Source organism: Lepidochelys kempii, chromosome 16 (assembly GCF_965140265.1).
Source record: "Lepidochelys kempii isolate rLepKem1 chromosome 16, rLepKem1.hap2, whole genome shotgun sequence".
In the NCBI taxonomy this organism is placed as follows: Eukaryota; Metazoa; Chordata; order Testudines; family Cheloniidae; genus Lepidochelys; species Lepidochelys kempii.
In genome coordinates, this window is record NC_133271.1 from 29,124,457 (window position 1) to 29,145,204 (window position 20,748).

At 44.4% G+C, this 20,748-nt stretch overlaps 1 protein-coding gene across 11 annotated transcripts in view; it reads left to right on the forward strand.

The window, feature by feature from the left end:
• Positions 1-20,748, forward strand: part of RALGPS1 (Ral GEF with PH domain and SH3 binding motif 1) — a 399,374-nt gene that overhangs the window by 82,682 nt on the left and 295,944 nt on the right. For all 11 annotated transcript variants that reach the window (XR_012155323.1, XM_073315016.1, XM_073315014.1 and 8 more), the window contains one exon: positions 15,987-16,070. Coding sequence is in view for 10 of the 11 variants with exons in the window: in XM_073315016.1 (XP_073171117.1) it covers positions 15,987-16,070 (84 nt within the window). In the remaining variant the exon portion in view is untranslated. The remainder of the gene's footprint in view (positions 1-15,986; positions 16,071-20,748) is intronic.

A 20,748-nucleotide genomic window follows, 5' to 3' on the forward strand; every position in this document is an offset into this window, starting at 1 on the left:
ACATGGTTAATATGATTAGGTCCTATGATGGTGTCACTTGAATAAATATGTGGACAGAGTTGACATTGGGCTTTGTTGCAAGGAGTCTCCAGGAATTAAAGATTAATTAAAAATGAAACCTGCATGTATATGTCCAACCAAAATTAGCAACCCTAATACCAATGCAAATTCCTAGTGCAGACCAGGCCTATTCCTCCTTGCCCACTTGTGGAAGGTGGGGCACAGTGGTTCTGCAGAGCCTGCTTCCTCTGTTTGCAGAAGCCACAAGGTAGTCAGAAGGAGGTTTATGCCCCCCCTACTTCCTTGCACCAGCACGATCTGGCCCTATATTGGTCAGATAAAGAGTGGATAGGGAAACAGACACAGAGGTTGAAATAATTGACCCTGCTGGGCTATCTTAGTCAAGTGGCAGAGCTTGGAATTAGAGTCCAGGTCTCCTGAGTCTGCTGCCAGTGCACTCGCCACTTTACTATGCTGCCCTTCATTGTGCCTACATTAGTGTTGCTTTGAGAGCCTTGTTTTTCTTTTCCTAACTTGTGTTTAAATGCTTTAACATAGTGTGTGTGCAAATGCACAAAATTATGTTCACCATGCTCTTTAAGTCAACTAGCTTAATCTTGGGAGTAATAGTTTGTTTCCCCACATCCCCATTTTAAGTATTTCTTTGGGAAGTTTGTGTTATAACAAATTGACAGTTTTAGACAGTAGGTTGTCAAAGAAATCGCATGTGAAATATTTGAACATCTTTTAAAACTAGTGCATGCTGTTTTTTCCGCTTTCTCCATGAGCTGTAACTTAAAAATGTGTTTGTATAATACTGTGATAAAAACACTAGAATAAAGTCCCTGGCACCACTTAATGGCATTTGCACAGATATGCAGATATTTGCATTCTAGGTTTACATAGGCCATATGAAACGTTATTGGTGAAGAGTGTAAAAATTCTCTGGGAAAGTGTAAGATGTTTATATTTTACATTCCAGTTTCCTTTTTGTACATTCAGTACGAAACTGATCTGTTTGAAGCTATACCTAATGAGGAAGTAATCTTCATCTTTCTAATATCATCCTTCATACTTCTATATAGAAATGGAATGTAGTTGAGAATTATACAAAAAATTCAGCTAGCAAGGAAATGCTAAATTACTTACGCTTAAAATCTGCTTTTCTATATTGTTCAAATTAAATAAATTTTCCATACACAAGGTTTTCCTTTGTTACTCACTAGCTGTTTCTTCACTGCTTTTGAAGTAATAAGCTTACTATTTAATATTCAGAGTCTGATAAAATTTTCTCTTATTCTGGTAAGTGTGAGTTCTGCTATCTCCAGTAAAAGAGCTTCTAAGATTTTTCCACTTGAGCATATAGCTTCCAGGTTCTTAAACCAGACATCTGCTCATCACGGGGAGAATCTTGTGTCTTGACAGGTGTGAATTGGCACTGTTATCAGCAGACCTACATGCTGGAAGCTTGTGATGTGAAGTGCAGGTGGAGACTAAAAGTGCTTTTCCTGGTTCTCACACAGCAATACGTGGGCCTGCATTTCTGTAGACAGTTCAGTTTGTCAAAGTGTGTAAAATGCTTTTTGGAGGCAGAAGTCTGTGGCTGATTTTTCTCTCCCTTTTGGCCTGCATGCCTCTGAAGTGCATAACTCACATTTGGAAACTTGCACAACATTTTGTTTGACATTGTGGCTGTTAAAACAGGAGTGATTGAGAGCTAGAGTTCTGGATAACTCATTTTCTATCTATCTATATTCCCCTATTGTTGCATCTGAATATAAAGGCTGTGTAGATATGTGGTAACTTGAACCTGTAACTGAAGAGTCAAGTTGTCTAAGGTATTTGGAACTGCATAAAACAACCACTTGAAAATAGACACATTTTTTCTTTGCAAATCTGAACATGTAATTATAGTCTAATTTCTTTCAATGCATAACTCTTAAATGTTTGTACATCTCATTTAAAAAAATTAGTAAGAGTTGTCTGAACTGTCCTCTGTATTTAATTTAAAGCACTATTGTGACACTTAGAGCTCCTTGGGGTGTATAAGGGAGACCAAGAGGATGAGTAGTACACTTCCATTTGTGGACTGCCAGTTTGTGGAGTTGGAGGTTCTTCTTCAAGTGCTGTCCCTGTGGGTGCTCCATTTTAGGAGTTTGTGTGCCTCTATGCTCGTAGTCAGAGACTTTTGGTAGCAGTGCCTTGCTGGGTTGCACATGCGTGGTCCCTGTCTTGTGCTGCTTTAGGCAGTTAACTGATGCTGTGCAACCAAAACCGACTCAGTTCCTTCTCTACCACCCTCGGCTACAGAGTCGGAGCAGTCAGCAGCGCCTCACTACTTAGTAGTTAATTAGTTTAAGAGTTAGTTACCTAGTTTCCTCATTAGCAGCTATTTACATTGTTTCCCTTTTTCTTTTATACCTGTCATCTAGTTTATAACAAAACCAAACCCTTTTTCCTTTTACTTTCCTTTTGAACTACTGGCTGGGGAGAAGTTTCAGTTGAACCTTCGAATACACAGCTGCTCTGAGGGTGAAAGCCCACCCTGACAGGAATGCCTGGTTTCCCGGGCTTTAAACGCTGTCTCAACTGCAAGCTTGCTACACCTGTCTCAGGCGGCCACGATCAGTGTGTTCGCTGCCTCTGCGAAACGCACACGACTCAGACGTGCCAGCACTGCCTAAGCTCACTGCTAGGACAAGAAGAACTAGAGATTTGCAGTTAAAGCTCCTCCTTATGGAGAAGTCTCTCAAACCTGCATCTGAGCCCGGAGCCCTCCTGGTGAAACTTCTCTGACCACGGCTTCTGACCCTCCTCAACCATGCATCTGAGCAACCTGCCAAAAAACTGTCAAAAAGGCAGGCACTGTGTCCCCAGTGCAGGAATTGGCCAAGAAGTGCTGTTCTGTGAGCAGACACTCAGCACCGGCACCGACTGCACTGTCAGCACCGGTTATAGACACAGCAGGACCACCCGGCACCGCTGGTACCGCTAGAGCCAGAGACGCTAGAAGAGCCGGCTCTGACAGAGGCACTAAGGGGAAATCTAAGCCTCATGCCTCAGCACGGCCAATGTCAAAGCTGCGATCCGCATGCAACGGCGTGGCACCGGGACAAACGGTGGCTCCTTCAAAGGCATGCTCGGTGTGCACAGCAGCGCAGCCTTCAGTGCCAGCTTATACACAGCAGCTCCCAGCACCGACAATGATACCGTCTCGGGGCCAATCAAACAGACCTCGCAGCAGTTTCTCAGCCACAAGGGTCTCTTAGTCGGTTCTGCCCCTGACTCCCCTATCATCGGCACCAACGCGAATATGTCATGCTTGGCACCGAGTCGCCTCATATCTCTAATACAATCCACTCCTCCCTATTCGAGTGAAGAGGAGGATGAGAGTGAGGAAGGACAAGGAGATCTCCCTCCACAATCTCCTCTCTACCATGAACCGACTAACTCAGGACCCCCTCAGGGGACATATGACACTGATCCCACGTATTTTCAATGGTACGACCAGCCCTGGGGGCCCGCATGCTTCCCCCAACCCAATGGGCATATTGGAACCCGTGGATGGCATACCCCATACAACAGGGACTGTCTGCCACATCCAGACCCGGCACACAGCAGACACCTGCAACTTCAGTGCCTGGACCTTTGATGGCAGCAAGGGAACTGGGGGAAGATGAGGAAGAACCCCCAATCCTGGAAGGGGCACTACCTACCCATTTGCCATCACTGTCCACAGATGATACCATAATGCTTCCTCCCCCTAATATAGGGGACGATTTCAGACTATTTCAGGATCTATTTCAAAGGGTGGCTAGCTCCCCGTGGAGCTCGAGGAGGAGGAGGTCCAAGGGATACAACACAAACTTGAGGAGGTCCAAGGGATACAACACAAACTAGTGGACATTTTGCATACATCTGCTTCATCAAAAATTGCTCTGCCCATGAACGATGCGCTGATGACCCTGTCAAAACCATTTGGCAGAACCCTGCAACTGCTCCTCCAACCTGCAAGAGGTGTGACCAAAAATATTATGTACCAGCCAAGAGCACAAAGTTCCTCTTTTCACATCCAGCGCCCAATTCCCTAGTGGTGGATGCAGTCCAGGAACTTGATAGGCAACAATAGCCCAAAACCACATCTCACGACAAACAGTGAAAAAGACTTGGTCTTTTTGGTCACAAGTCTTATTCCTCGGCTACACTACACCTCCGTATAGCCAACTATGAAACATTACTGGCAAAATATGACTATATTAACTACACAAAAATGTCTGAATTGACTGATTTTATTTCCAAGGACAAGAGAGAACAATTCACAGCACTTGTATCAGAGGCACAACTCATCAGCCCTACAAGCCACACTTGATTCTGCGGACACAGCTGCAAGTTCAGTGGCGAAGGCTGTCGTGATGAGAAGGGCCTCATGGCTCCATCTCTCCAGCTTCCCTAAAGAGGTGCAATCCACGGTTTAGGATTTGCCATTTGAGGGTCCCAAACTCTTTGACAAGAAGACAGATGACTCTCTCCACTTGCTCAAGGATTCACGAACAACACTTTGTTCCTTGGGAATCTATACACCCAAACCCAGGAAAAAACAGAGAAATTATGTATCCCAACGCTATTGCAGGACCATGTATGTGCAACAACAGCAGTGATTTGAGTCACAGGCCCACAAACACAGGCTCCCGAGGGAACACCAATCCACTTCTTCAGTAGCTGCGTCCCAACCATCAACCTCCAGACAACAAATCTGAAGCCTTGGTCGAGGGCACGAGAACCCCAGGTCTATCTGTGCTGGTGACACCATCTTCCACCACTCCCCATCCTCCCTCCCTGTCCCTCTTCAGGGTTCCCTCTCACGAGTCTGTACTGTGCCAGGAGGTAAGCCACCTCATGCGGCTAGGAGCAGCAGAACCCGTTCAAACAGAACAAGAGGGAGAGGATTTTATTCCCACTATTTTCTACCAAAGAAAAAGTTTGGGATGAAACCAAGGATGGAGACCAATACTTGATCTACGACGACTCAACAAGTTTGTCAAAACACAACTGTTCAGTATGGTCACGCTAGGCACCATAATCCCAGCTCTAGAAAGAGGGGATTGGTTCTCGGCCCTCGACCTCCGGGATGCGTATTTTCATGTAACAATACACCCCTCTCATCTCCGATTTCTGTTTTACTATTGGACAGGACCACTTCCAATACAAGACCCTTCCCTTCGGAATCTCTACTGCCCCTTGAGTGTTTTCAAAGGTACTGGCTGTGGTTGCAGCAAACCTGCGCAGAAATGCAATTATGATATTCCCGTCCTTGGATGACTGCCTGCTAAAAACGTCAACACGGCAGGCAGCAATAAAAGCCACCGACAGACGGTAACCCTCTTCATGAGATTGGGCCTCCAAATAAATACCAAAAAGTGCACCCTCACTCCAGTGCAGGAGTTGGAGTTCATTGGGGCCCATCTCAATTCTACGGAGGCCGTAGCCTCTCTACCAAAGCAACAGTTTCTCACTCTCACTAGTCTCATATCCACGGCACGAAACAGTCCACAGATATCAGCCAGGACTTGCCTACAAATTCTTGGTCACATGGCAGCCACAACCTTTGTCATCAGACATGCCATATTAAACATGCGTTGCCTGCAAGTATTGCTCCATATGAATTATGTCCCACACAGACACAGCATAAACAAATGCTGGACAAAATAAAGGACTCCCTACTCTGATGGACACAACCAGCGAACACAGGGGTGTCTTTCTTTCAGAAGACAGGTATGCACAGGGGTGCCCTTCCTTCAGAAGACGCCGACACTAACCATCACTACAGACGCCTCACTTTTGGGATGGGGGAGGCACACAAGCATTCGCATTCTATCGAGGGCCACTGGTCTCCTACAGAATCCCTTCTACATATAAATCTATTAGAACTACGAGCTGTCCGCAGTGCCTGCTCCCACTTCCTACCACTCATCAAAGACAAGGCCATTCAGATCCTTACGGACAACATAGACTGTATGTTTTATATAAACAGACAAGGGGGAGCACGATCACACTTCCTATGCATGGAAGCCATAAAACTCTGGCAATGGTGCATCAGACACAATATCCACATCTCCGCGTCTTACCTACCTGGATGCCAGAACATCACAGCAAATGCCTTAAGCAGGCGTTTTTCTCAGGACCATGAGTGGGAGCTTGACAACAGAGTACTTCTACACATATTTCAACAGTGGGGGTTCCCGACAATAGACCTCTTTGCAACCACACAAAATACCAAATGCCCCCAATTTTGCTCCAGGGCAGGTCTTGGCATACAGTTCTTAGGCGACGCATTCCTCTTCGAGTGGAACACTCCCCTCCTATATGCCTTCCCTGCCATCCCTCTCCTGACATGAGTGATCCACAAGATCAGGCAGGATGGGGCCACAGTAATCCTAATGGCCCCCGCATGGACTTGCCAATTATGGTAGCCATCCTGAGAAGGTAAGGATATCTATCCATCGATCACACTCCAACTTTGGCCTCATCTGTTGTCCCAGGACGCAGGTCGTGTTCTGCATGTGGGCCTGCAAAAACTCCATCTCAGAGCATGGCTCCTCCATGGCTCACAGGATCTGAGATGACCTGCTCGGAAGAGGTACAAAACATATTATTAAATAGTCATAGAGCAACTACCTGTTGCACGTACATGCTCAAGTGACGGCAATTTGAAGCCTGGTGCCAACAAAAACAGATGGCATCCATCTCGCTCTCATTACCCTCAATATTAGATTACCTATTAGAGCTTAAAAGGTCAGGTGTCTCCATGAGTTCAATAAAAGTCCACCTATCCACCATCACAGCCTTTCACCCCAAGGTGAATCAACATTCTGTCTTTGCTCACCCGCTAATCAAACATTTCCTCAAAGGACTCAACAACGTCTACCCTGAGCTACGTGAGCCAACTACACCATGGGACCTCATCCTGGTTCTTCATGCCCTCACCCGTTCCCCATTTGAACCCATGGCGACATGCTCACTACTACACCTTTCCATGAAAGTGGCATTCTTTGTGGCAGCTACATCTGCCAGACGAGTAGGAGAGCTGGGGGCCCTCATGGCAGATCCCCCATACATGGCCTTTTTTAAAGATAAAGTACTCCTGAGACCACACCCCAAGTTTTTACCAAAAGTTGTCTCAGTTTTCCACCTTAACCAACCCATTTACCTACCGGCATTCTACCCGAAACCCCACACAGATAGAACGCAGTCCACGCTTCATACTCTCGATGTACAGAGGGCATTAGCCTTTTACATAGAACAAGGCCATTTCGTAAATCACCCAGACTGTTCATATCCATCACCAAACGTTCCAAAGGGAGTGCTATATCTAAACAAGGACTCTCCAAGTGGATCTCTGGTTGCAAAACAAAAAACAAGCCTGTGCTATCATCAGTGTGCCCGCCAACCCCCCAAGGGGATTCGCATGCATTCCACCGGAACCCTGTCAGCCTCCATGGCTTTCCTGAACAATGTACCCATCACTGACATTTGTAGAGGTGCTACCTGGGCCTCAGCCCATACCTTTACACAGCACTACGCGTTAGAGCAACAGGCAACATCTGATACCTCGTTCGGACTCTCTCTACTGTCATCTGTCACGACTGCCCACATATCTATTCAGGGGACACCATCACAGGGCCTAATAACATCAGCCACACTATCAGAGGCTCGTTCACCTGCACATCCACCAATGTGATCTATGCCATCATGTGCCAGCAATGCCCCTCTGCCATGTACATTGGTCAAACTGGACAGTCTCTACGTAAAAGAATAAATGGACACAAATCAGATGTCAAGAATTATAACATTCATAAACCAGTCGGAGAACACTTCAATCTCTCTGGTCACGCAATCACAGACATGAAGGTCGCTATCTTAAAACAAAAAAACTTCAAATCCAGACTCCAGCGAGAAACTGCTGAATTGGAATTCATTTGCAAATTGGATACTATTAATTTAGGCTTAAATAGAGACTGGGAGTGGCTAAGTCATTATGCAAGGTAGCCTGTTTCCTCTTGTTTTTTCCTACCCCCCCCCACCCCCAGATGTTCTGGTTTAACTTGGATTTAAACCTGGAGAATGGTCAGTTTAGATGAGCTATTACCAGCAGGAGAGTGAGTTTGTGTGTGTATGGGGGTGGGGGGGATGTGAGAAAACCTTGATCTATGCAGGAAATAGCCCGACTTGATTATGTAAAGAGTTGTCACTTTGGATGGGCTAGCACCAGCAGGAGAGTGAATTTGTGTGGGGGGGTGGAGGGTGAGAAAACCTGGATTTGTGCTGGAAATGGCCCACCTGTTGATCACTTTAGATAAGCTATTACCAGCAGGACAGTGGGGTGGGAGGAGGTATTGTTTCATGATTTCTGTGTGTATATAAAGCCTGCTGCAGTTTCCACGGTAAACATCTGATGAAGTGAGCTGTAGCTCACGAAAGCTCATGCTCAAATAAATTGGTTAGTCTCTAAGGTGCCACAAGTACTCCTTTTCTTTTTGCGAATACAGACTAACACGGCTGTTCCTCTGAAACCAGACTTCAACTCTGAAGCCCCCTCCTTCCACCAGAGGACACTGCTCTGAAGTCACCTAAAATGGAGCACTCACAGGGACAGCACTCGAAGAAGAAGAAAATGTTACTCACCTTGTGCAGTAACTGAGATTCTTCAAGATGTGTGTCCCTGTGGGTGCTCCGCTACGCTCCCTCCCCCCCTCTACTTCGGAGTTTCTTACTCAGCCTCTCCAGTAGAGAAGGAACAGAGTGGGTTTTTGTCGCACAGCGTCAGTTAACTGCCTGAAGCAGCAGGAGATGGGACCACAAATGTGCGACCCAAATGGGCACTGCTACCTTAAATCTCCAGCTATGGGCACAGGGGCGCATCAACACCTAAAACGGAGCACTCACAGGGACACACATCTCTAAGAACCTCAGTTACTGCACAAGGTGAGTAACCTTCTCTTAAGGTCTGAAGTGTGTCAGCTGCTCACCAGAGTATAATGTGGCCAATCTGCAGCTCTGTGCAACTGCTGAGGCAGTATATTAAAACTCCAGTGCGGTGCCAGAGCCACACCCAGGCAAACCCACTCTCAACCATGCACATAAAATCCATTTTCAGTGCTTTGTGTGCAACTGCAAAAATGATGTAGGTAGAAACCACAGTGAAATTGGGATGGATTTTTGTTTTTTTCCATTATTAGCTCTTGCCTAGGTACTGATGGTATTAACTTCATAATTATTCCAGTATTCAGGTTTTTTGGTTGTAGATGAGTTTGTGTAATGCTCCTAAGTGAACAAAGCAAGAAAAAAAGACCATTTTCTTGGGCAAAAAGTAAGAGAGGAGGTCACTTGCCAAAATCACAAAAGTGGCAAATGAGATTTTGCAAAAAATTCAAGTGAAGACTAAACTTTTAAAACATTGAATTTTGTGATTGAAATTTGCAAGGTTCTTAGGATTTTTGCAGTTTTAATATTAAGTGTTTTGCTACCTTAACTCTAGACCTCCCTATCATGCTTGCCTATATTTTTATTACATGTAATTTCAAGACAAAAAAGGAAGCTAGAACAAACAGTTTACTGGACATTTTCAGAAGTCCAGAAAATAGATGCAATCCATGCTTTGGTTTGTTCTAGTCAGTGGGGTAAAAAAGGTATCGCAGAAACAGAGTTAATAAAAAACAGTTTATTTTTTATTTAAATCAGATTTTAATTTAAATTAAATGCATTTTTATTTAAAATTTAATTTTAAATTATGACAAGTTACATTAAAGACCTAAACTTACTATAACAAATTCATTTAAATTTAAAAAAATAAGTAGGACATTTTTGTTGCCAAAGTTTTAAAGAAAGTTAAACCATTGAACTGATGGAAGTCACTGGCTAAGCCACCTGGAACTAGAATTTGTTTAAGGGCTAACCCAGCCTTTGACAGCCTTTTGCAGGTAGAAAGAATGTTTCCTTCATTTCAGTTTATTCAACTAGTTCATCGCAATGACTTGTTCATTCAAAGTTTAAGAAACCAATTGGGAGTTGAAAAAGCAAGGAAAGCTTATTTTTCCACTTCCAATTTGTGAATAAAAACTAAATGAGGATGACATCTACTATGCTATATACCGTGCAATGTACAGTTATACAGTAATAAAATCTCCCTACTCCTACTTGATATTTCCCTTTTTATACAACTAAGGATCATTTGTTCTGTTAGCCAGCACCTCACACTGGGAGTTCAAGTTGAGTTTTTTATCCACTCTGACCTCTAATTCCTTTTTTCAGTCACTGCTTTCCAAATTAGTCCCATCCTATGAGTATGACCTTCATTCTTTTGTAGATGTATTACCTTGTTTGCGGAGCATACAATTATCTGACTTCAGGAAATCATAACAAACACAATAGTATGCCTCCCTAGCGATACAAGTTACAGCAAACACATCAAACCTGTCCTCTGCTTCTGACATTGGCTCTCTGTAATGGGGTGAAACCTCTTGAGCACCACTTGGTGGCTGGGTGTGATTCTGCAGTCCTTTTCCCGGCTCCTGGAGCCTTCTGTAGGCTGTCAACTTAGCTTGGCAGGTCTTCAGTGGCTTGGCCCTCTGGCCTCATCACACATTCAAAATTAACTGCTTTTGGGGTAGCAAAGAGTCCAAAAAAGACTGTCTGCCTGCCCTCACCAGGGTCTTCAGCCTCAGCTCTGTGCCTTTTAAATTCAGCCCTTTGCTCGATTTTCAAAGTAAGCCTTGTCCCCTTCTTGGGGTTTACACCATTTTACTATTGGCTAGTGGTGGAACCTGGGCCCATCCATTACTCTGGGTTTCAACTCAGGGACCCTATAAAAAGCAGCTGCATCCCATTCTCTTTGATTCGTTGCCTCTAGTTCCCTGGAGCTCTTCCTGCCTTGCCTCTTTATCTTCACCCCTTACCACAGGGTTGTAGTTTGCGGATGATACTAAACTGGGAGGAGTGGTAGATACGCCGGAGGGGAGGGATAGGATACAGAAGGACCTAGACAAATTGGAGGATTGGGCTAAAAGAAATCTGATGAGGTTCAATAAGGGTAAGTGCAGGGTCCTGCACTTAGGAAGGAAGAACCCAATGCACCGCTACAGACTAGGGACCGAATGGCTAGGCAGCAGTTCTGCGGAAAAGGACCTAGGGGTGACAGTGGACGAGAAGCTGGATATGAGTCAGCAGTGTGCCCTTGTTGCCAAGAAGGCCAATGGCATTTTGGGATGTATAAGTAGGGGCATAGCGAGCAGATCGAGGGACGTGATCGTTCCCCTCTATTCGACATTGGTGAGGCCTCATCTGGAGTACTGTGTCCAGTTTTGGGCCCCACACTACTAGAAGGATGTGGATAAATTGGAGAGAGTCCAGCGAAGGGCAACAAAAATGATTAGGGGTCTAGAACACATGACTTATGAGGAGAGGCTGAGGGAGCTGGGATTGTTTAGCCTGCAGAAGAGAAGAATGAGGGGGGATTTGATAGCTGCTTTCAACTACCTGAAAGAGGGTTTCAAAGAGGATGGCTCTAGACTGTTCTCAATGGTAGCAGATGACAGAACGAGGAGTAATGGTCTCAAGTTGCAGTGGGGGAGGTTTAGATTGGATATTAGGAAAAACTTTTTCACTAAGAGGGTGGTGAAACACTGGAATGCGTTACCTAGGGAGGTGGTAGAATCTCCTTCCTTAGAGGTTTTTAAGGTCAGGCTTGACAAAGCCCTGGCTGGGATAATTTAACTGGGAATTGGTCCTGCTTCGAGCAGGGGGTTGGACTAGATGATCTTCAGGGGTCCCTTCCAACCCTAATATTCTATGATTCTATGATACGATTCTCAGGTCTTCTCTCTCCCAGTGTAAGCAAATGCAGCCAGAATCAAAATCTACTTATCCCTCAAGGTCCTTTGTCCAGAAAGGAGAACATAAGAATGACCATACTGGGTCAGACGAAAGGTCCATCCAGCCCAGTATCCTGTCTAGTGACAGTGGCAAATGCCAGGTGCCCCAGAGGGAGTGAACCTAACAGGTAATGATCAAGTGATCTCTCTCCTGCCATCCATCTCCACCCTCTGACAAACAGAGGCTAGGGACACCATTCCTTACCCATCCTGGCTAATAGCCATTAATGGACTTAACCTCCATGAATTTATCTAGTTCTCTTTTAAACCCTGTTATAGTCCTAGCCTTCACAACCTCCTCAGGCAAGGAGTTCCACAGGTTGACTGTGTGCTGAGTGAAGAACTTCCTTTTATTTGTTTTAAACCTTCTACCCATTCATTTCATTTGGTGGCCCCTAGTTCTTATATTATGGGTACGAGTAAATAACTTTTCCTTATTCACTTTTTCCACACTACTCATGATTTTATATACCTCTGTCATATCCCCCTTCAGTCTCCTCTTTTCCAAGCTGAAAAGCCCTAGCCTCTTTAATCTCTCTTCATATGGGACCCGTTCCAAACCCCTAATCATTTTAGTTGCCCTTTTCTGAACCTTTTCTAAGCACCCTTATTTCCCAGCTGGGAACTGACCTGCTTAGGCCTGCAGCTCCTTTTATCTGAACCTGCTGGGCTCTCATTGGCTGCTTCTGTGAGGCGTTTCTAGGCAGGCCTGGAGGACTCACTTTCGCTGCTCCTTTCCTGGGGCAGGGTTTTATAGGACTGTGGGCCATCCTGTAGGGAACCGTAAAGGCCAGGTACATCCTGTCACACTTCCTTGATGATGTACAACATCATATCATATTCAACTTTGCTATTCTCATCTTCAAGGGATTTAGTGGTCAGGGCCTGGGATCCCTAAAAGCTTAGCTGAAGCTCTGGTACAAAGACCACTGTTGACATTTTCACTTTGACACAGTAGAATTGTCTACTGCAAGGGTATAGCTCAACTGTGCAGGAGACAGCGCTTTCTTGGGGGCTACTCCCAGACTTACGGAACAAACTTGCTAAGGATTTGAGAACTACTAAAACATTACGGTTTTCTATTCTAAGTGCACTGTAATACTTGGCCCTGCCTTTACTAAGAAAAACCTATAGCGCTTCGTACATAAATATACAGTTAAAGTAGTTAAATCCTTGTACAATTTTCCCTTTGCTAAAAGGGAGGGAGAAAGAAGATATTACTTAATACGCTACTGGCAGCTTGTGATGGGGTTCATTCACTGCAAAGGGTGCCTCCTTGTGGCCACATCTCGGGATCATCTCTACTCAGTTCTGACATCCTCTTCCTCACACCATGGCCCCTCTCTCTCCAGAACTTGGGGTGCTCCTTCTTCGTAACTCAGCCCTTTTGCCAGATCACTATAGTCCTCCCTTTCCAGGGTAGCAAAGTCTTTCTGGACCAACTGTCTGGTTGGTGTCTCCAATGCTCTTGTGCCACTTCCCAGTGGCTGGTAGGGGAACCAGGCCTGCCCTCTGAACTGGGTTCCAGCCCAGGGACCCTATAACAAGCAGCCAAGGTCAGCACGGTCCTACCCATTACTGCTGTTTCCCTGGGCTTCTTCTTACTTAGTGCTTTTAGGCTTCCTTTCCCCCCAACTTCTCTGGGATTTACCCTTCTTCTAGGGATAGAAGCCTGGGGCTTTTTCTCCCTCCTGGGTTTTCACCTCCACTCTGCTCCCTGGAGTGACTGCAGACTCTCTCCTGCAGCCCCCTTCTGCTGCAAACTTCCTGGCTTTAAAATCCATCCTACTTAAGCCCAGCTGAGCCTCTTGTTCATTTAAGCCTGGTTTTCCTCAGGCCCACATTAACCCTTTATCACTCAGGTATCTTTTGCAGGCATACAGCAATGCTACACTGAGTTGATCAGACTTAAATACAGGGTATGGATTCAGGGTATATTGTATATCCATGTTACATAGAAACCCTCTCCCTTTATATACAGTTACACATTTAATTGCATTTACTGTACAGTGTATTACACATTTTAGGGTTGGCTTGGTTACTTTGTAGGAACCAATCTCTGTACAGCATGCTCTGTCCACGCACTGTCCATGTTCATCAACTCTTTACCTGTTTTCCCAACTTATCTTGTCCATTGTTATCTTGTAAGTGGTTCTCTGGGTGTTCTTTTCCCTTAGCTTAGCTGCATAAATATTATTAGGTGCCCTGTGCTGTTTGGAGGAGCAGAAAATACAGGGAAGAAAAAACATCACCCCTGGAATCCTAGTTCTACTACCTACCACACAGCCCCCTGGCAACAGTTGGGTGTTGCTTGTGTGTATGGGCTGAGTGAAAGGTTAGAAATATTTAAGAGCATAAGAAGGCCATACAGATTCAGATCAATGGTCCATCTAGGCCACTATCCTGCCTCTGAGTGTGGCTGGTGCCACGTGCTTCAGAGGGAATGAACGCAACAGTGCAATTATCAAGTGATCCATCCCCTGTTGTCCAGTCCTAGCTCCAGGCTGTTGGGGGTTTAGGGGATACCCAGAGCATGGAGTTGTATTCTTCCCTCCCCCATCTTGGCTAATAGCCATTGATGGACCCATCCTCCATGAACTCATCTAATTCTTTTTTGAACCCAGTTATACTTTTGGCCTTCACAACATCCCATGGCCACAAGTTCCACAGTTTGACTGTGCATTGTGTGAAGAAATACTTCCCTTTGTTTTTTTTAAACCTGCTGCCTATTAATTTCAGCAGGTGACCCCTAGTTCATGTGTTATGTGAAGGGATATGTAATACTTCTCCATACCATTCATGATTTTCATATCACCACTCAGTTGTGTCTTTTCCAAGATGAACAGTTTCATACACTTTTTAATCTCTCCTCATGTGGAATCTGTCTCATCCACCTAATCATTTTTGTTGTCCTTCTTTGCACTTTTCTAATTGTAGTATAATTTACTAAACATTATGTTTAAAATATTTAGTGTCTGAATCAATAGGTTCAATGTAGGCAGATTGTTTCAGACCTTCATTGTCAAGATAACTGAGCTCCGTGCAATTCAGTGTGTGGAACATTAAAAATAGGATCACTCTTGGCTGTGGATGTATTTATGTTGAAAAGCCCATGATGCATTTTGTAGGAGTAAGGTTTGCCCAAGTTACTGTTACTGTTAAAAAAGTAACTCCCTCCATATTGTGCAGCATCTTGTGTACTTTTTGGCTATGGTCTTTCATCCCAGAGGCATCTGAAGTTCCTTAATACTCTCTGTGTGTAATTAAGTGCTTACTTTTATGTTGGACCTTTAATCATTATGATAGTATTTTAGCACATGCTACACAGTGAATCAGAAGGGAGGCTTTATTGGGATATCTCTCCAGAAAATGTCCTAGCCTAATGACAGTGAATGGTAATGACTGGTACTTGGAGAGAGCAAAGATTTACAGAGTCGTTGTCATGGAATTAGGGCCTTTATAACTGCAAAAACAACGAGGAGTCCGGTGGCACCTTAAAGACTAACAGATTTATTTGGGCATAAGCTTTCATGGGTAAAAAACCACTTCTTCACATGCATGGAGTGAAAATTACAGATACAAGCATAAATATACTGGCACATAAAGCTTATGCCCAAATAGGGTGACCAGATAGCAAGTGTGAAAAATCGGGACAGAGGGTGGGGGGTAATAGAAGCCTATATAAGAAAAAGCCCCAAATATGAGGGCTGTTCCTATACGATCAGGACATCTGGTCACCTTATGCCCAAATAAATCTGTTGGTCTTTAAGGTGCCACCAGACTCCTTGTTGTTTTTGTGGATACAGGCTAGCATGGCTACCCCTCTGATACTTGATTTATAACTGCAGTGATTGATGTTTTAGAAATGCCCGCGGTAGATATTACTCTTATCTGTCCATTTCTGTGTTTCCCTCTAATGGTATTTCAGTTAAGTTTAGTGTCCTTTCCTTACATCGGAACTCAAAGACAATATTTCAACTTTGTTTTATTTTTAAAGATTGTTTATCTTCCTTTTAAAAAGTTGTAAATAGTGAAACAGTGTTTTGGTGTATTTTCTAGGAACTAGCCAGCTGTGGATGGAATAAGAAAGAAAAACACATCCTCGTCCCTAATATTGTTGCCTTTACAAGGAGGTTTAATCAGGTAAATAATCTAATTAGATTTACAGAATTAACACTGCCCACCTGAATTTAACAAGGATTGAATTTGTTACTTCATTGATATACATAAATGTGCCACATCTGAATCCTATTAACACAGTGCTTTGATGGATTAGTAATCATAAAAGAGTCAGATTTTTTTTTTCTTGAGAGTTGTTGGCTTTAAAGGAGATCAGTGTGGGTGTAGCAAATATGTTGATTGTAACTGACTTGTAATTTTTCAGACTAGACCTACATTTAAATGCTGCAAGGGATGGATATAAAATAGGGTCATTTTAAGATGTGTATTATATGTTACTCAATGGACATGAAGAATAATAATGGATTGGTGGTGTTGGGTTTGGGCTTTTGTTTATTTATTTTGTTTGCTCTTTTTTGATGGGGGATTTTATTTATTTAATAACAGATGTGAAAACAAATTGCTAAATGTCAAGGGAATATTTTGCTTTCTGATAAAGACTATTTGATTATATGTCACTTCAACAACCTGCTCTCAAACAACAAGGTTTCTGGGTAGTGATCAATGGCTCCAAGTCTAGTTGGCATCCGGTATCAAGCAGAGTGCCCCAAGGGTTGCTCCTCAGGCCGATTTTGTTCAATATCTTCATTAATGATCTGGAGGATGGCATGGATTTCACCCTCAGCAAGTTTGCAGATGACACTAAACTGGGAAGAGTGCTAGATACGCTGGAGGGTAGGAATAGGATACAGAGGGCCCTAGACAAATTAGGAGTTTGGGCCAAAAGAAATCTGATGAGGTTCAACAAGGACAAATGCAGAGTCCTTCACTTAGGAAGGAAGAATCCCATGTACTGCTACAGACTAGGGATTGAGCAGTTAGGCAGCAGTTCTGCAGAAAAGGACCTAGGGATTACAGTGGACGACAAGCTGGATATGAGTCAACAGTGTGCCCTTGTAGCCAAGAAGGCTAACGGCATTTTGGGCTGTATAAAGTAGGAGCATTGCCAGCAGATTGAGGGATGTGATCATTCCCCTCTATTCGGCATTGGTGAGGCCTCATCTGAAGTACTGTGTCCAGTTTTGGGCCCCATGCTACAAGAAGGAAGTGGAAAAATTGGAAAGAGTCCAGCAGAGGGCAACAAAAATGATTAGGGGGCTGGAGCACATGAATTATGAGTGGAGGCTGAGGGAACTGGGATTATTTAGTCTGCAGAAGAGAAGAATGAGGGGGGATTTGATAGCTGCTTTCAACTACCTGAAAGGAGGTTCCAAAGAGGATGGCTCTAGACTGTTCTCAGTGGTAGCAGATGACAGAACAAGGAGTAATGGTCTCAAGTTGCAGTGGGGGAGGTTTAGGTTGGATATTAGGAAAAACTTTGTCACTAGGAGTGTGGTGAAGCACTGGAATGGGTTACCTAGGGAGGTGGTGGAATCTCCTTCTTTAGAGGTTTTTAAGGTTAGGCTTGACAAAGCCCTGGCTGGGATGATTTAGTTGGCGATTAAGTCCTGCTTTGAGCAGGGGGTTGGACTAGATGACCTCCTGAGGTCCCTTCCAACCCTGATATTCTGTGTTTCTTCCAGAGCCTGAGACTTTCTGGGGTTCTGATGTAACCCTCAGTAAACATGTGCATATATTCACCTTGCATCTAATAATAAGAAATGAACAATGAGTTAAAAATTTTTCCACTCAAGTTGCAATATAAAGCATAGTTTATCCTTATAACACTCTTGTAATTTAGAAAGGAAAAATCCTACCTAGCAAATCAAGTATATGCTAATTTTAGGAGCATTCCGAGTAACAATAACCATCAAATTGTGCTTAGAGTGCGCTCAGAAGTAGTTGTGTGATTTGTCATTGTGCACAGGCATCTAGATGAGGGGATAGTCAAGGTTAATCCTTAGTAACGAATAACTAAATGTTTAATGATATAAAAAGAAAAGAAGAGTTATTAAATGGTTAAGGAATCATATACTTTATAATCAATTTTTAGAGTTTCCAGGTCAGGATCATAGCTGTGATGATAAATCTGGTAGCTTGTTTTTACCCAAGCAGGTTGGGGGTCATTCAGTTCCTTGTTCAAAGCTTCCTTGGAAAATTACAGTCCAGAGGTGAGAAGCAGAAATGAAGACAAAGAAAATGATGTCACAGAGCAGTCTCCCTTTTAAATGTTCAGCCCAGGTGCATGGAAAATTTGTGGCAAAAGATGGAGTCTTAGGTCACGTCCTCATCACGTTTCCTTGCATGCTACAATGAGTCAGTGGCTCATTGAGTGTGTTTAGTCTCTTCAGTGGCCCGTTGTGAGAGTTGAGTGTCTTTAATGGACCATCAACACCTGACTGTCTAATCCTGATGTAAATCTGCCTGGGGGGTGTCACCCAGGAATCATAACGTGTTTGAGATACAGATACATAACAAATATTCATAACTTCAGATACAAAGAGGATACATGCATATTAAGAGGATTATCATATTTAGCAATCTGTAACTTTTCCATTGATACCTTACATGACATACTTTGTACAAGCTTTGTTGCAATTGCTTAACAGTGGTAGCAACAATGATATGAAAGGACATCTTCCTTTTCATACATATCATATATGGTTGTTATTATTAGATAGCAATATGACCCCCTTCCTCAGGTCTAGTCTACACTGGCAATGCTAAAGCGCTTCCGCATGCCCAGCAACCCTGAGTTTAGGAGGTGCCTCTCCTGTATGGAGGCCATACCTGTAACAGACGGACATTCCCGCTGTGTCCATTGCCTCAGAGGCCCACATTCCCCAGAAGTGTACTTTTTGTCAGCTGCTGAAAGCCAGCTCCCGAAAATAACGGGAACTAAAGCTAAAAGTACTTCTGATGGAGGGCGCTCTGCAACCTGCGGCTGACCTGGTACCAAGTCTCCTCAGCGACGGGAGCCATCACCATAGCCTTCTACCTCCAAATAAGTGAACCAAGGAAGAATCTTTTGGATTCCGTATGTAAGACCTTCAAAAAAAGAGCCATGAGCCCTCACAGTGAGTCCTGAACCAGCCAGAGGAAAGCCCCAGCACATTCAGTCACTTCAGTACTGACCACTCCTAAACACAGTTCCCACAAGGCACAGAGTCATCCAGTGCAGATACCAGGAGTAAGCCTAAGTTTCCTCAGGGCACAGGTGCTGAGGCAGCGGTACCGCTTGTCAGAGATAGAAGCACAGACCGTACCGCCTCTGTGAAGTCGGCGCCAATACAGAAACCCTCGGTACTGATGACAAATAGCAAAGCTCATCAGACCGCTCATCTTGGCCAAAATTGCCTCAGTACCGATGACTACAGCACCACAGGAGTTCAGATTTTCTAAGGACCTGCTGATATGTGAAACTCCAGAGTCCCCTTTACTCAGTACCAGGGTCCCTGTACCAGGCACATCTCGATCCATGGAGTCACCACCCAGTACCAAGCCATTCACCTCAGTCTCCTTATCTGTACCTCCAATGTCCAACGGAGATTCAAAACCTCCCCTAGTCATTACCACACTCACTCAGATTATGCTCCCTCCCGCCATCAATCCAGACTTTCCCAGACATATTTTCACTCTGGACCTCAACCCCCATGGTATGACCAACCATAGGCTCTGCCACCAATGCCTTTTCCACAGTCCCAGTGGCCTTATGGGATCCACGGACAGCTTATAGGCACCATGCCTCCTGGACATCCAGTGTCACCACCAGGAATCTGTGATGTGCTCTCCTTCTTCCTCTACATCTAGAGCCTCAGAGCCTCCTGAGGAAATTTATGAACCACAGGAGATTGGGCTAGAAGAGGAGATACTCCACCAACTATTTTCTCTTCCTTCCGTCCAGATGAGGCAGTGATGCCCCCTCCTTCATCTATGGCAAACGACTTCACGTTCAGGACCTTACAAAGCGGGTGGCAGATACACTACAAATCCCTCTTGAGGAGGTGAAGGACACCCACCATATGCTGCTGGACATTTTACATACATCCTCCTCCTCCTCGAGGATCGCCCTCCCCATTAATGAGGTGCTTTTGGATCCAGCCAAACTCATTTGGCAAACACCAGCATCAGCCACACCAACTTGCAGATGGGCTGATAAGAAGTATTATGTCTCCCACAAGGAATCAGAGTTCCTCTTCTCCCACACACCACCTAATCCCATTGTAGTGGATTTGGTGATCTCCCATGGCCACCGGTACTATTCAAAATCTGCCCCTTTCTATAGGGATTGGAAGAGATTTGACTTGTTTGAGAGGAAGGCCTGTTCTTCTGTGACTTTACAATTTCAAATTGCAAACTTACCAAGCTCTAGCAGCCAAATACGATGAAACGAATTACACCAAGCTTAACACCTTTATTTACCACCTGCCAGAGTCACACACAGACCAGTGTCAGGCCATCGTACAGGAGCGGCTGTTAGTGGTGAAAACAGCAATCCTGACTGCACTAGATGGTGCAGATACTGCAACCCTTTTGATTTTGAAAATGATCGTGATGCAATGAGCATCGTGGCTGCATCTTCTGGAACTGCTGAAGGAGGTTCAGATGAGAGCTGAGGACCTCCCCTTTGAAGGCCCGAAGACCATTGCTGTGCTCCAGACTCTGAAGACTCCAGAGCCACACTACAGTCGCTGGGGATCTAATACACCTGGATAAAAAAGGAAATTTAGGACTCAGTCCTCCCAAAAGTTGCATCCACCCC